Source organism: Phyllobates terribilis, unplaced genomic scaffold (genome assembly GCF_046119375.1).
Source record: "Phyllobates terribilis strain yellow unplaced genomic scaffold, ASM4611937v1 Scaffold_4__5_contigs__length_816908805, whole genome shotgun sequence".
NCBI lineage: Eukaryota > Metazoa > Chordata > Amphibia > Anura > Dendrobatidae > Phyllobates > Phyllobates terribilis.
Genome location: NW_027362764.1, coordinates 261,054,170 through 261,071,862, shown reverse-complemented (window position 1 = coordinate 261,071,862; position 17,693 = coordinate 261,054,170). Strand labels below are relative to the sequence as shown.

The 17,693-nt window shown below is 43.0% G+C and overlaps 1 protein-coding gene across 2 annotated transcripts in view; it reads left to right on the top strand.

Annotated features, from left to right (window-relative positions):
• Positions 1-11,244: 11,244 nt before the first annotated feature.
• SUGCT (succinyl-CoA:glutarate-CoA transferase) overlaps positions 11,245-17,693 on the top strand; it is a 1,771,027-nt gene continuing 1,764,578 nt past the window's right edge. For both annotated transcript variants that reach the window (XM_073676600.1, XM_073676601.1), the window contains exon 1: positions 11,245-11,447. In XM_073676600.1, the coding sequence (XP_073532701.1) occupies positions 11,321-11,447 (127 nt within the window). In that variant the 5' untranslated portion in view covers positions 11,245-11,320. The remainder of the gene's footprint in view (positions 11,448-17,693) is intronic.

The following is a 17,693-nucleotide window of genomic DNA, read 5'->3' as shown; positions in this document are numbered from 1 at the left end:
CTGGCCACTTACAATAAAGGTTCCGGGATGGAGTGTGACTCCAGAAGTGCTGGTCCTTCATGCTATACAATTACCAGTGAGAGGAGCAGGATGGGCTGCAGCAGGATCCGGTGCGGTCATACCTGGCTATGAGGCACCTCATGGGGACGTTCGGATTTCCCAGCATTAGAGTATGTGCACACAATGTGGTTTTCAGGCGGACTGCGCCAGGAACCTCTCTGAAAAGCGCTAAAAAAACGCGATAAAGAATGAACCTAGTGCACAGTAAAGTAAAAACACCTTGCTGTGCACATGTTCCATCTTTTGTCACTTCTATTAACCACTTCAGGCTTCGAAAGCCGGGAAGCGGTTAAAAGATGCAGCACCAGCATTCATTGGGCGGCTTCTGCTTGCAAGATGAAACAGAAATAAAAAGATGCGTCAGAGATAGAGGCTTCATCACAACACCAGAAAACACCCCTCAAAGACCCCTCAGGAATAACACCGCCTGAAGGGTCTCCACCCTGGGGTGTGCCAGTGTCTAAAGACAACCCCAGCATGGTGGATGAAAGTCTACGAAGCTCATTCCCACGCTAGAGACAACATGCTGCATCCACTGCAGTCTGTCTATTTCTGCCCATAATCACAGCCGACGTAACACTTTGTCGTTTATGGCCACATTCACACGTTCAGTATTTGGTCAGTATATTACATCAGTATTTGTGAGTCAAAACCAGGAGTGGGTGATAAATACAGAAGTGGTGACGTGTTTCTATTATACTTTTCCTCTGATTGTTCCACTCCTGCTTTTGGCTTACAAATACCGAGGTAAAATACTGACCAAATACTGAACGTGTGCACAAGAGGTGAAGCCGCTGGTATATCCTCAGTATGTGAGCACCAGAAATCAGTGATATCTGCACAAAGTAAATATCAAGCAAATACGCCCCATGTGAATGTACCTTAAAAGGTTTGGACAGCCCTGAAGATACATCCAGAATGCTTAAAAATAATAAAGTAATTATTAAAAATAATAAAAGAAAAAATACCCCAATTATTTTTAAGCATTCTGGATACAAATTTAGAGGTGTTCAACCCTTTAAAGGGAACCTGTCAGAAACTTATTCGCCCCCCAAAAAAATGTTATATAACTGTGTAGCCTTTTAAAAGATAAGCAAACACGATGCTGCAACAGCGAGAAATTGTGCGTTGAAGTTCTATATAGGAAGTGCATTGGGACTTGACTACGAACTTCCAGTTCCTCAGCCTCACGCTGTATTCCCTGCCATGTATCAGAGCCAATGACCTGTCAATCAACCAAAGGAGAGTGTCGCTAGGCAGGGAATACAGTGCGAGGCTGCGGAGCTGGATGTGGATTATCATGTCCCAAAGCGCTTCCATACACATACAGGACTTTAGGCCTACACAGACATACATAGTTTGGGGTGTAGAGTTGTCTGACAAGTCCCCTACGAGGGAATGCATGCCTATCAGACATATGCCAAAAAGGTCTTATACTTTGCTGTACCTTTCACCACTAAATACAAAAAAAGGACACTATATCATGTCTGTAAAAGTCTATGGAGACATTTGATGTGAATGCTCTGTATATTCTGTATAAGAAATGCACCCAAGTGTGGTGTAAACTGAGCATAAGGCCTGTTTCAGATGGCTATAAGGCCTGTTTCAGATGGCTATAAGGCTTCCTTTACACAAAGATTAGAATTTATCAAACCGTCAGGAGGAAAAGTCATGAGCTGGGCTCTGCGAGACCCGGCGATGCTGATGAGTGGTGACGTCAGTATCCGGCGACTGTGAATAGCAGGAACTTTACTGCTATCCACAGTCGCCGGGGCCGGATTCGGTGAACGCTGGACTACGTCAGAGCTGTGTGGGAACATTTTTTAAAATAAATTGGTGAATGAGAGGCAGTCTCTTGTTTTTATTTCTCTTTTTTTTCTGTATTTCAGTTTCCATTTCTGGACTACATTCGGTGGACTATGGCGGACCTGCATGCAGGTTTTTTTTATTTATTTTTTTATAGGTGAGCCAGGGACAGTGTCAGGGAGCATATATTCAAATAAACTATTTTTTTCTGTGTGTGTTTTTATTTTTGATTGCTGGGTTAGTAATAAGGGTGTCTGGTAAACTGGCACTGTAACCTATGTTTCCCTGCATTCTCCTATATATGGACTGAGGATAATATGTATGTTCGTATTCTTGATTCTACTCCATTGTATCTGAGTGCCTGCCGCACTGATTGCGAGCTCCTGGATTAATCAAGCTGCTGGAGGGTGAGCCAGTTACTTTCTTTTTATTTACCATGTCTGATAGACACCATTACTAACCCCAAGGCTTGATGCCAGCTGTGATTTTTGACAAATCACAGCTGACATCAACCCCAAGCATTGCACCAGGGCATTGGGAAGAGCCAGGCAAAGCACCAGGATTGGCGCATCTAATGTGATGCGCCACTTCTGGGGCAGCTGAGAGCTGGTATTTTTAGGCTGGGAAGGGCAAAATAACCATGGACCTTCCCAGCCTGATAATAGTTCTCCGCTGTCTGCTTTACTTTTGCTTGTTTTCAAAAATAGTGGGGACCCCACATCATTTTTTTTATTTATTAGCTTAATACAAGTACAGTACACTACACACACAAGGCACTAATTATATAGCTCATGGATATCTATCTAGTTATGCCATATCTATCATCTATTTACCCCATACCTATCTATAGCTTTGCACATCTTTAACATCTAAACAGCTGTAATTTCTATTCTGCATTCTATTTCGGTACGTGGCACATGGACGGCACACTTTATGTCACCCGTGTGTGGGACGTATTGACATCCATGCTGCCAGAAAAATCGGACATGTCTGCGTGTGGGTCACATGGACACATGGTCCGTGTGAATACACGGACATGTGAGCAACCCCATAGATTATAATGGGTGTGCGTGTGCATGTGTCTCTGGTATGTGTGAAAACTGTCATCACACATATCGGAAACACTGACATGTGAAGGGGGCTTAATGTGTACCTAGGACAGGTTGCAACTTGAAGGGAGTCATTTTGGACAGTTTTTCTGAGAGCCCCTTTACGAGGTGTGGTGGATTGGCTCTTCCGGTGTTTAATGTTCCCCTTCTGCAGCGTGATAATAGAATGTTGATGGGTTACTACAGTGGATGGTGGCCTACTAAAGACCTCGGCGCTGCCATCCTTGTACTTTTCATCACAAGATATAATTTCTACTCAAAAGTGCAATACAGCACTGCAGTATATAGTATAAGCCATTAAATGATTGAGAGTCAAGTTCCTAGGGCTACTAAACAATAATGCAAAACTAGTAAAAGTTTAAATTATCCAGCTTTTCCCAATTCAAAAATAAAGAAATCTTTGGTATCGCTATGTCGGTAAACATCCTATCACAGTAATGGGACAGTCTGTGTTCATTGAATAAAGATTTTACCAGTGAACTCAGCATTTTGATAATGACTGATCAGTCCTGACGGAGAAAGAAGCAGATTTCTCTGATATATATTAAGAAGTTGCTTATTTTCACGCGTACTATTGATTTATGAAATAAAAATTAAAACGACGGTTACTTTTTAACAAAGTTCAGAATTGTATTTAACTTCTAGAACATTATACAACTATACCGGTTTGGTATTGCCAAAATCGGACTGACCTGAAGAATTGTGTTACCAGATCACTTTTATTGTGCAATGCTGTAAAAATGAAACCCAAACAACAATAGCGAAATTGAGTTTGTTTTCCATTATTTCACTATATTTGTTTTTTCCCCCATTTTTTAGTACATTGTACTGTAAAACGTTATTCAAAACTACTGGTCCCAGAGAAAACAAGTCCTTGTACATCTATGTCGACATTAGGATAAAAAAAAGTTCTGGCTATTGAAAGAAAATGAAAGTACAAAAATTGGCTCTTACAAGAAAATGTTAAGACTGGAGTATAAAACGCCAATCTTAAGTAAAATCCCTTTATTTATGTATTTTTTACCTTTCGAAAAGCTGCTATTATTCTTCCTTTCTTGTGTTTTTTTTCCTACACAGAATGGTACACCCACCTGAAGCTACTGTATGTCAGAAAAAAGCACAACAGAAATGCACAGTTTGTAGTACCTTTATTGTCTTACTACAGGCTTACAGCCGACATCTGGAAGAAGGTTTTTTTTCTGTAAAAACACAAAAAAGAGCAACAAACACTGCAGCATTTTTGCAAAGAAACACAGAATGTGAAAATCCTTGTGCCCATGCCTCCTTTGCTTTTTCCATGGTAATTACACATAATGCCACTCAGAGACCAAATAGTCCCTATTATTATTATTATAGCGCCATTTATTCCATGGCGCTTTACATGTGAAAAAGGGGTATACATAGCAGAAACACAATAATTTTGAACAAAACGAGTCAGCGACTAGTACAGGAGAGAGGACCCTGCCCGCGAGGGCTCACAATCTACAAGGATGGGCGAGGATACAGTAGGTGAAGGTAGAGCTGGACGTGCAGGGGTGTGGTGGAGCGGCGGTTACTGCAGGTTGTAGGCGTGTCGGGAGAGGTGGGTCTTCAGGTTCCTTTTGAAGGTTTCCACGGTAGGCGAGAGTGATGTGTTGGGGTACAGAGTTCCAGAGTAGGGGGGATGTGCGGGAGGAATCTTGTATGCGATTGTGGGAAGAGATAAGAGCGGAGTAGAGCAGGAAATCTTGTGAAGATCGGAGGTTGCGTGTAGGTAAGTACCGAGAGACTAGGTCACAGATGTATGGGGGAGACAGGTTGTGGATGGCTTTGTATGCCAGGGTTAGGGTCTTGAACTTGAGTCTCTGGGCAATGGGGAGCCAGTGAAGGGATTGACAGAGGGGAGAAGCCGGGGAGTAGCGGGGGGACAGGTGGGTTAGTCGGGCAGCAGAGTTTAGGATAGATTGGAGGGGTGCGAGAGTGTTAGAAAAGAGGCCACAGAGCAGGAGTTTGAAGTAGTTGAGGCGGGAGATGATGAGGGCATGCACATAGGTTTTTGCAGATTCTTGAGTAAGGAATATGCGGATCAAGGAGATATTTTTGAGTTGGAGTAGGCAGGAAGTGGAAAGGGTTTGGATATGTGGTTTGAAGGAGAGGTCAGAGTCCAAGGTTACCCCGAGGCAGCGAGCTTGTGGGAGTGGGGAGAGTGGCCAGCCATTAACTTTGATGGATAGGTCAGATGGGGGAGGGGTTGAGTGAGGTGGGGGTGGGAGATGATGACTTCAGTTTTATCCATGTTAAGTTTTAGTAATCTAGCACAGAAGAAGGAGGAAATAGTGGACAGACATTGTGGGATTCTGGTTAGTAAGGAGTTGATATCGGGTCCAGAGAGGTAGATCAATGTCATCAGCATAGAGGTGATACTGAAAGCCATGAGACTATGAGCTGTCCCAGGCCGAAGGTGTAGCTGGAGAAGAGTAGGGACCCTAGAACTGAACCTTAGGGGACACCGACAGATAGGGGGTGAGATGAGGAGGTGGTGTGTTAGTGAGAGACGCTGATTGTCTGGTCTGCTAGGTATGAAGAGATCCAAGATAGGGCCAAGTCTGTGATGCCAAGAGATGAAAGAGTCTGTAGTAAGAGGGAATGGTCCACTGTTTCAAAAGCAGATGACAGGTCCAGGAGTAGGAGGATGGAGTAGTGTCGCTTGGATTTGGCGGTTAGTAGGTCGTTGGTGACTGTAGTCAGGGCTGTTTCAGTGGAATGGTACGGTCGGAAGCCTGATTGTAAGCGGTCGAAGAGGGAGCAGGAGGAGAGGTGGGAGGACAGTTCAAGGTGGACGTGTTGTTCCAGTAGTTTTGAAGCATAAGGGAGAAGTGATATGGGGCGATAGCTAAACAGAGAGGATGGGTTAAGGGAGGGCTTTTAGAGGATGGGTGTGATTGAGGCATGTTTGAAACATGAGGGGAAGACGCCGGTTGTTAGTGACAGGTTGAAGAGGTGGGTTAGGGTTGGGATGAAAACTGTGGTAAGGTTATGGATCAGATGGGATTGGGTCAAGTTCATAGGTGGTGAGGTGTGATTTGGAGAGTAAAGAGGAAACTTGATCTTCTGTAATGATGGAGAAGTTGGTTTTGGAGGAGGAAGGTTGAGTAGATATGAGGAGGGCTGTGGGGACTTTAGGCAAAAGCCTTGTCTGATGGTGTCAATCTTCTGCTTGAAGAATAAGGCAAATTCTTCGGGTGAGATGAGAGGAGAGGGAGCAGGCGCTGGGGGATGGAGGAGAGAATTGAAAGTGCTGAATAGCTGTTTGGGGTTGTGTGACAGGGAGGATATGAGAAATGACAAGTAGGTTTGTTATGTTGTAGTAAATGTGGACTTGAAAATAGTGAGGGATTGTTTGAATGCGATGAAGTGCTAGTTGGAGTGGGATCTTTTCCATCTCCGCTCAGCAACCCTGGAGGCCCTTTGCAGTTCTTTAGTTAGGTTGGTGTTCCATGGTTGCCTATTGAGTGTGTGAGCTTTGGTATGTGTCAGAGTGCGACCGAATCGAGAGCTGCAGCTATTGTGGTGTTATATAAAGCAGCAGCATCTGCATTGTGTAATGAACTTACGTCTGTAAGAGGGATTAAGAGAGTGAGTGTAGGTCAAGGTGTTTGAAATTTCTGCGAGGGTGTGCAAGTTTGTGAAGTGGGGATTGTGGACCTGGAGAGGGTAGGGCAGAGAATGTAAGTAGGTTGTGGTCAGAAAGAGGGAGAGGTTAGATAGGGAATAGAGGTGGGTGAAGATGAGGTTCAGTGTGTGGCCATCTTTGTGAGTGTTAGCAGAAGACCATTGAGCAAGGCCGAAGGAGGAAGTGAGGGATAGGAGCTTAGACACAGATGAGCGGGAAGTGTCAATGGGGATGTTGAAGTCACCCATGATGATAGTGGAGATGTCAGTGGAAAGGAAGTGAAGAAGCCAGGTAGTGAAGTGGTCGAAGAAAGTGGTGGCTGGTCCTGGGGGCGGTAAATAATAGCCAGTTGGAGGGGGGGGGTAGATGCGCGCACATTGCACCTCAAAATAAGGGAGAGTAATGGAGAACGGTAGAGGGATTTGGGTGAAGGCGCAGGTGTCTGACAGGAGAAAACCTACGCCTCCTATCAGACCACGTTCACTGTTTGGTCAGTATTTTACATCAGTATGTGTAAGCCAAAATCAGGAGTGGAACAATCAGAGGAAAAGTATAATAGAAACACGTCACCACTTCTGCATTGTTCACCCACTCCTGGTTTTCTTTTCTCCTACAAAAACTAAATGTTTCCTATAGTCAAGGTGTGAACCGTGCCCAACATGATGGCTTTTTCACATCAGTACTTCTGTTAAACTGACTTCTTGTCTTATTGAAAGTCACCGTAAGGCTATATGCACACGATGCGTTTTTTTCCCGAGCAGAATTGGCCCAAAGAACGCATGTTAATCCTTATCCCAGCATTGCCCTTGAGAATTTTGAAGATCTGTGCACATGATCAGGAATTTTCCTGAAAGGATTTAGGCTATGTGCCCACGATGCAGAAATGCTCCGGATTTTTCCTGAGCGTTTCTGCATCTCCCTGGCAGAAAAAACATATGCGGGTTGTACATGCGTTTTTCCTGCCAGGGACAAGTGGATGTGAAGAGTTCTACACATGCGTTTCCGCATGCGGGTTGACAAGAGCATTCCAGGCGATTTTAGCATCACTTGGAAAGTGCTTGACAACTTGGTCACACTATATAAATCCATGCACACGGCATGGATTTATATAGTGTGACCCCCAAAGAATGTCAAAAAATAAAAATATAAATCTATACTTACCTTCCGATGGCCCCCGCAGTCTTTATTCGATCCGTCCTGGCTTGCCGGCAGATCGCGGTACACTGAAGGACCCGCCAACGTCAGCATTGCGTGACCCGTCACATGACTATGACGTCAGCGCAGGTCCTTCAGTCCACCGTGATCTGCCGGCAAGTGAAGACAAGCACACCGCAGGCCATCAGAAGGTAAGTATAATATTTATTTTTTATTTTATTTTTTTTACAGGTTCTATGGTACCCGGGACCGGAGGAGAGTCTCCTCTTCTCCAAACCCAGGTACCATCCGTACATTGAAACGCATGGAATCTACATCTACATATACAGTGATGCGGAATCCAAGCGATTCAATGCAAGTCAATGGCGGCAAAAACGCAGCACTTCCGCAAAATAATTGGTAGTGCTGCGTTTTTTTCTGCAATGATAATCCGTAGCGGAAATTTCCACAGCATGTGCACAGCACATGTGGATTATCATGGGGGAACATGGCATGCCTTCTACCAAGCATTTTTTAAGTGTTTTTGCAGCGTTATTGCCGCTGCGGAAACGCTTAAAAAACGCATCGTGGGCACACAGCCTTAAATGGATTTAAAAAATAAAAAAGTCTGGAAATGCTGAAAAACTTGTAGTTTCTGACTGCCTCAAAAAGCCCTCCATGTTCATGCTGCCCAAACTTTTGCAAAACAAAAAAACCAACACTGGAGCCACATTGTGGGGTGACCTGACCCTCTTATACCTGAGAGCCCCCTGCCTGGTAAGGGCCATGAGTAATGCTCGGCCAGTGACCGCTATAGAGGCCCAGCTACATGCAGAGCAGTCACTGGCAGGCACCAGGCTTTCCGCTCCCCCGGCCCTCCCCCTCCTCCTCTGTACCCTCCCACAGCACTCCCGGGCTCCCCGTGTCCCCGCTAGTGATGGGCAGTCCGGCTCTTTTTGGTGATCTGGCTCACTTGGCTCTGCTCACCAAAAAGAGCCGGCTCTTCTTGACTCAAAAAACGACTCTTCTTGCAAATAATACTAATTTTCTCACTGTTATAACTCCAGTCCTTTGACTGTAAAGCCAGAACCTCATTACACACCTGTATAGGCATCTATTGAAGCAGTACAGATTGCTTTTTGCCCTGTCCTCAGAGTGTCAGCTCCTGTACAGACTGCTCACTCCTGGTTATTGCTGACCTGTGTTACTGTCTAGTAACTGATATTGCTTGTAAATGTCCAATCTGCATCAGTCAGTGCTGTGACATCTGCTAGCGCTGGAGAAGATTCTGATTCTTAAGAATAAGTGCTTGGAGACGCATTAGGTATTGGCAGCGCTTTGACCACAGTATACTTTATGCTGCGTCCAAAGCGCTGCACACAGGTGAATCCGCATGTGTTCATTGAACCTTGCGGATTCACTGCATCCTAAACATTATAGTGATCTAATTTCTCTTGCGGAGTCGCTAGTCTCCGCAAGAGAAATTGACATGCTGCGGTCTGTGAAGACGCGCCACATGTACGTGTCCACGGGTAATCCGCAGATGCACGGAGACGCATAGTGGATGGGATTTCTTGAAATCCCATCCACTATGCTCTAACATCTGGCCGCTGCGGTTTGCACTGCGTCCAATCCACAGCGATTGCTGATCGTGTGCACATACCCTTACAGGCTCTTACAGACTAACTATGATCTGTGCACCACACACGCAGTGTTAGGCCACTTTCACATGTCCTAATATTTCCGGTTCTGGAAAAAACAGGACCGGAGATATCCGTGTGTACTTGTGTGGCAGCTGTGCCGCATCAGTTAGCGCTGTTCCCAAGTGTCGGGTGCTGAACGCTGCCCTCTTCATTGTCCCCTGCCGGTGCTGAAATCAGCACACGCAAGGGACAATGAGTGATGAGTAGTATTCTGCTCCTGCTGTGTCCTGGTGTAAAAATAAGAATACAATAAAAAAAATATTTATACTCACCTGTCCAAAGATGTCCCCCACTGTAACCCATCTGACTGTTCACGCCGAGGAGCCAGGGAGAATGACTTCTGCAGCACTGATGCTGTGCTCAGTGAGCGGTGTCCTGTCACTCACTGAGCGCAGCGGAGGTTCGGGGCTCGCTCGCTGGAGTGAGTCATTCTCTCCGTGTCCTCGGCTTGAACGGTCAGATGGGTTACAGTGGGGGACATCTTCGGACAGGTGAGTATAATAATTTTTTTATTTTATTCTTACACCAGGACACAACTGGTCCCTACTCATCATTGTCCCTTGCTGGTGCTGATCGCAGCGCCGGCAGGGGACAATGATGAGGGCAGTGTTCTGCACCTGGCGCTTGGGAACAGCGCTAACTGTACACTGATTCCCAGGCACTGGTACATGTCACACTGATGACACACGGATGTCAACCATGTGTCATCAGTACGGGATGTTTTGTGGCCCGTGCAGCGTGTAAAAAACTGACATGTCAGCGTGTTTTGCCCACGGACACATGGTCTGTGGAAACACACTGTCATGGAGCTTTAACTACACTAACAGCTTTTTTCTTTTTCTGCTTCCTTTTGATGACGCTTCATTGGAGAATCCCATTGTCTACTGGGATGCTCAAACGGTGATCATCAGATAAAAATTGGACTCATTTCCACCTTTACCCTAGTGAACAATAAAGAAGTGTTAAAAAAAATAAAATCACATTTGGTATCTACGTATCCAAAAAAGTACGATCTCTAAAAACTACAAGGGCTCGCTGACACACGAGCGAATAAATCGGACTACTGCAATACGATAAAAAAATAGGATTGTACTTGAGCAGTGTAACACTATGGGGCAGTGCACTTAAATGTCACCTGAGTGCAGTGCAATTCCCACGGACACCGCCAATGAAGGAGATGGAGAAATGACTTTCTCCGTCTCCTCCACAGCTGTGTTGCGATTCTGTCATGTGAGAGGATCGGAGCACAAAGCACTGACACTCGGATCACACTCGCAGCAGGGCAGGAGCCGCGTGTCATTGGCATATCGCATCCCATGCTCTATGCTCCTGTGTGTTGTTTTTTTTTTTATTGCACATTTTTTAGTAAACCGTATAAAATGGAGTATTGCTGGTTCCAAAAAGAAAGGAAGGAGGGAGGGAAAGACAAAAGCGCAGAAATTAAAAAGAAAAAAAAGAACAACATTATTATTGTAATAACATAGCCCACTGCTTATGGGGTTAAATGCCCGGCCATGTCAGGTACACTCAGTGCTGCTTATTATACTCTATTTTCTACATATACCTCCATTTATTCCCCTGAGCTGCTGCCGCACATCCACCCCCTGTCCTGTCTGACGCTGATAATAGAAGTGTCACCCTGCTGTCAGTGACTCCAGTCTCCTGTACTTTATAGATTATGCCAGCCATTGCCAGCGATGTCAGCAAATTTACTTCAGGACCTTAATGATGTCACTGACCATGTGTGTAGTAAGCAGCCAATCACAATCAGAGTAAGCGTTCAGTAGGGAGGAGCCCAGTCACAGGTATTGTCAATCATCCGGACGTGCGGCACGGTCCCCCTGACAGCCGTGGTCATGCTGCCCGCAGTGCGCGCTTCGGAGGCCGTGAGGAGGAGCAACATGGTGGCGAGGGCGCAGCGTGGAGCCTCCCTCTACACCCAGCACCCTGTGTGCACCCAGCTGAGGGGGCACTGCCAGCCAGGTACCCTGTACCGTGCGATACTACAGACGCCTGCCCCACACTCACTATCTCAGCACTAGTGATTTCTCCTATATACCAGCGCTCCCTCTGCACATTGCTCTTTGCTGGCAACTATACAAGCAGCTCAGGTCACATCGATTTTTAACCCATTCAGCATATGGCTCTTTTCTTCACTGCACTCCTAAAGCTGTAACTTTTTTATTGCAATTATGTAAATTAGGTTTTTTATTGGCACCATTTCGAGGGACATGTAACTTATTGATTAACTTTTATTAAACTGTGTGCCCTATCCTCTGGATAGTGGCTAACGTCCTGATCGCTGGTGGCCCTATCGCCAGGACTACCACCAATCCGGAGAACCAGGGAGCGTGAGATCACAGTGGTGGTCAATCATGCGGACTACTTCTCCATTCATTTGTTTGGGAGTGGTGAAGACCTGCCGAGCTGCTCAGCTAACTGCGGAGGTCCCATTAAGAATGAATGGCGCCAATGTGCACATGATCGACCACCACTCTGCTCACATGCGCCCTGATTCTGGGGATCTGTCGGGGTCCCAGCAGTCAAACCACCAGCGATCAGAAACGTATCCCATGTATAGGGGATAACTTCCAATCATTTTAGCATTTATGGTCATAACAGGATGGTAAAAAAACAGCAATTCCATTCTTGGTCTTTTGCATTTAAAATTTTGCTGTTAATTATATTGTTATCAAAGTGAATACAGTGATAGAAAATGTAGACAGTTCGTAAATACTTTACTACTTTTTCACAATAAATATTTGTTCTTTTGTATCACTGGATTCTAAAATCTATGTTTAGTTTTGCTGGACAAACTGTTATTTTTGCATGTACCATCTTGAAGTATATAAGACTATTTGATAACGTTTTATACCACTTTTTGGGAAGCTGGATTAACAACAAAAAAAAAAAAAAAAAAAAAAAAAGATACAGAAGTTACATTTTTTTTTCTTCTCACAACATTCACTGCACAGTATATTTTACATGCATGTTTTCTTCATGGCAGTAGCAAGTTTATATAGCATTTTATGTTTTACTACTTTTGCACCATGAAATCATTTTAAAAAATAAAATTTTTTTTTTAGTTTGTTGTGTCACCATAACTAGTAGGCACGTCTGTGTGAGAGCTTGTGTTTTGCTGGATTTTATTTTTATTAGTGCTTTTTGGGTACTTTATGATCACTTTTTATTGTGTTTTGGTTTTCCATTATTCACCTATAGGGATAAATAATTGTTTTTCTCTTTTTTTCCTATATTAAACATAATAAAGCCTCTTATTATAATACTGCAGATTTTTGTGTTTTTATTAACTTTTTTTTTACTTTTAAGAACACTTTTTAGTCTATTTCTTAGGCTGTGTGTCCACTATGCATTTTTGCTGCGGAATTTCCGCAGCATAAACGCTTACAAATCGCTTGGTAATCCGTGCCCCATGATCCCCAATGATAATCCTCATGTTCTGTGCACATGCTGCGGAATTTTCCGCAGCGGATTTTCCTTGCGGAAAAATCCACATCATGTCCATTATTTGTGCGTTTCTGCATGCGGATTTGAGGTCCCAATGCATTTGAAAAACGCAAGTCAAATCCGCATGTAAAAACGCTGCAAAAAACGCGTGTAAAATCCACAAGCGTTTTTGACTTCCAAGAACATGCAGAAATTTTCTGCTTCATTTCTGCATCGTGGGTACATACCCTCAGTCATACAGGGCTGCGAGCCTTTCATCCTCAGCTGTTAAATGACCATCAGCTGGCTACCTGTAAACGACAGCAAATCGGCTTAACAGGTCTAGACAGGCCACCCACACTTCTATGTGCACAGAGCGATTAATAACATGGTTCTGTGCGCATAGAATATCATTATTCTCGGCAGCATATAACACATGGCGTTGTGCTGCCGAGAACGATGATTTTTTAAGGCAACTAAAGGCTGGGTTCACACAAGCGTATTTCACGATTTGAACTTCCAGCCACATATGGGTCTATGAGGCTGGAAGTTCAGATTGGGAGACCGGTGGTCAGTCTGGCCTTTTGTCGTTTGTATACGGACCCTGAAATATGCTTGTGTGATTCTGGCCTAAAAATCACACAACAAATGAGTGTTGGGTGATTGGCAGCCTATTTACTCATCCGGATAAGTGGAATACAAGCATTCCTAGGAGCGCTCGATCCTTATTGGCCTGTGTAAATGCACCTTTACACAATTCACTACTGTACTTATATAATGCGCTTCTGTACATATCGGCCATGAATATGCCTCCACTTGCCACTGGCAAACCAATGACACTCAAACAAGAGTAGATGGGGTGGCTAAAGAAACCCTTTAGTTCTTACAGTGGTAAACAAGCTGCCAGTTATAGCAAGGTTCCTCCAGGAAATGCACGGGCTCATCTCCTGTGCCAGTGTGATCACCATGACATACTACTTGTATTGCATAGATGGCATGTTAATAAGTTTCCTGAAATGACAAATAGTACATCATAGTGCAGGGATGTGCTAACTGCGTTTAGTGCATGTACTGGAAATGCTCAATATGCATATTCTGGACATACCCATATGTGCCTACGCCTCCAACATTGGCCAAAAGAATGCCATTTTGTCATAACCCAGACTACAAGTTGGACAATTTTTTTTCACTGTATCCAAAAGCCTAGTCTATTCTGCACTTTCCAATACAGGGGCATACAGTAAAACAGCTCATACTTTGTGGTATGCATTTTTTTTTCAAGACAGATTGTAGGCGAACTATGCCATACTATGCCTCTACAACGACATTTATCGCAACCTTCCATCGGAAGCCAAAACAAGATGTAAACAGAGCCTTGAGCTACATTTACACTGAATATTTATGTTTGGCGAGAATGTTTAAGTGTCAAAATTATGGACAAACATACACAGCTATTGTTCTTTTCAGTACCGTTGGGTCTGCTGGATCCTAACACATCATGACCACAAACATAAATTCTGTAGGCACATTAGTTTATGCTAATACTGTAAAAAAGATGTGGGGTAAACCGACCCTTAGTTCCATATCCGCTTTACATGTTTAAATTCAGCTTTTTTGCATTTTCCAAACAGTTAAAAGTATACAGAATTACATCAGTACAGCATAGCCTGCTGTACCTCTTTATTACAGTGGCATGTTACGGTTTGGGCACTCCTGGTCAAAATTACCGTTATTGTGAACAGTTAAGCAAGTTAAAGATGAAATGATCTCTAAAATGCCTATAGTTAACCCTAGAACGCATACCTGGGGCCTCGCAGGCCCGCCTTGTTAATTGTTTTCTTTTTTCTGCAAGATTACTTTAGTTAGAATTTTGAAACTCTAGGTATTCCTCAGGTATATAGTTGTTTGTCATTTTTGTTTGAGTTATTCCATGTTAATTGCACATGGGCCTAAAAGGCCCCAGGTATGTGAAAAAGTAGATTTTTATGGTCATGCGTTCTAGGGTTAAAGATGACACATTTCCTTTGTATTTTAGGCAAAAAATATATATTTTCATCTTTTACATTTTAAAAATTACAAAAAGTAAAATGGGCAGATGCAAAAGTTTGGGCACCCTGCATGGTTAGTGCCTAGCACCCCGTTTGAAAGTATCACAGCTTGTAAACTTTTTGTAGCCAGACAAGAGTCTTTCAATTCTTGTTTGAGGGATTTCATCTATTCTGCCTTGGAAAATTCTTCCAGTTCTGTGAGATTCCTGGGTCATCTTGCATGCACTGCTATTTTAAGGTCTAGCCACAGATTTTCAATGATGTTCAGATCAGAGGACATTGTAAAACCTTCAGCTTTTGCCTTTTGAGGTAGTCTATAGTGGATTTTTGACGTGTGTTTAGGATCATTATCCATTTGTAGAAGCCATCCTCTTTTCAACTTAAGCTTTCTAACAGATGGTGTTATGTTTCCATCAAGAATTTGTTGAAATTTCATTGAATCCATTCCCTATACTCGTGAAATGTTCCCTGTGCCATTGGCTGCAACACAACCCCACAGCATGATTGTTCAGCCCCCATGGTTAATGGTTGGCGAGATGTTTATTTCCTGAAATTTGTGCCCATTTTTCTCCACACATAGCCTTGATCATTGCGGCCGAAGAGTTCTACTTTAACCTCATCAGTCTACAGGACTTGTTTCCAAAATGCATCAGGCTTCTTTAGATGTTCTTTTGCACAAAAATGACACTGAATTTTATAGTGAGGACGCAGAAGAGATTTTCTTCTGATGACTCTTCCATGAAGGCCATATTTGTGCAGTTGTCTCTGGTCAGTAGAACAATGTACCACAACTCCAGAGTCTGCTAAATCTTTCTGAAGGCCTTTTGCAGTCAATTGGGGGTTCAGATTTGCCACTCTCTAACAATCCTACGAGCAGCTCTCACTGAGCTTTTGATTGGTCTTCCAGACTTTATCTTGACCTCCACTTGTCCTCTTACGTGCCACTTCTTAATTACATTTCGAACTCAGAAAAGGTCAACTTGAAAATACTTTGCTATCTTTTTATAGCCTTCTCCTGCTTTGTAGGCCTCCACCATTTTCATTTTCAGAGTGCTAAGCAGCTGCTTAGAAGAACCCTTGGCTGTTTTTTTGGCACAAGGTTAGAAGATGCTGGGTTTTTATAAAGCTGGGAAATTTGCATAGACTTTATTATCAATGAAGCCATAACCCTAACAGGATAATTAAGGTCTGAAATCTTGGTCAAAGTTCTGAGCACACAAATCTCCACGGGTGCCCAAACCTTTGCACCGGCCCATTTTCTTTTTGTAATTTTTAAAATGTAAAAATTGACAATATATATATTTTTTGCCTATAATACAAAGGAAAAGTGTCCTCTTTAACTTTTGGCCTTTTAAAGATAATTTCATCTTCAACTTGCTTAGCTGTTCACAATAACAGTAATTTTGACCAATGGTGCCCAAACTTTTACATGCCACTGTGTAGTTGGCTGCTACCTAAAATGTCTATAAATAACTTTAACAGGAGGAGTTTATGCTACTATATGGAATACAGATGCATTCACTAGGCTTACATCTACATCAGGAGGAGTTTTATCGCAATAGTACACAATCATGGCATAATTTCTGCATTTTCAACAGATTACTTTTTCAACAATTTTCAAATCCGTTGAGGCTAGTATAAGGATACATACACCCATTTTTTTTTAATTGCCACATTTTTTTGCAATATGTTTTTTCTATCATGTGTTTTTTTTGCTAAAAAGAACCTTCTGTGAACCAGACCTTGGTTGTGAGATAATGGCAGACTATGAAGTGCACTATGAACAGAGTGGCTTTTCAAGTACGGCTTTTCACTTTTGTGTTTTTTGGGTCACTGTTTTTTTCTCATGTGTTTTCTCATGCATTTTTTTTAATAAAAAAAAAAAAAATCAGTATAAAAAATAGTCACAAAATATAAAATACAAACAAAAAAACCATACTAAGTTCATGACTTTTTTTTACTCCCCAGAATACAAAGTTGTATATAAAAGAATACATAATACACATAATACAAAAGACAGAATAATTTGGAGCACACAGGGAATTAATGATAAAGGGGATTTGTGAAGTCAGTTTTACTTGTGGCAAGGTGCTGGAAAGCAGCACTTCAATAGGATAGTATATTCAAGAACAAGATATTTTCACTTTCCTGACACTCGGTGAGTTCATTATTCATCTTATTGAGTTGGGCCAAATTAGTCACAACTTCAGTGATTGCAATATGGGATCCAATATCCCATGCAGCTTTTCATCAAAACTGTTGAAAACTCCCATGCTTCCCTAAAAAATGAACAATATAAACACCGACCACCTGGTCTTATTCTGTAACAATTTTATTGATAGTGCATTTTCGGAGTGCCCTACTGCCTATTGTAACCTGAAGAAGGGAGCTTTATGCTCTGAAAACAAGTTGTCAACAAAGTTTATATGATAAATAATAAGACCTTTACTTTTTCATGGTGTTGCACAATATTTGATAAATTTGCCACATATTTTGGCCTCATTCAGATGTTCGTGAAACATGGTCCAAGCACAGACTGCGATATATGGACTAGCTGCTGGTTTCCCGACCCGAACTTGACAGCCTTAAAGGCATATATGAGGCAATTGAGTCGGGAGACCCACAGTCATTCCATGCATCACAGTCGTACATCATTTTTGTTTCACGGACTTCTGAATTCGGCTTTGGATAGAACCTGTTGCCACTTTTCCCACACAGTTTTACCCTTGGAATG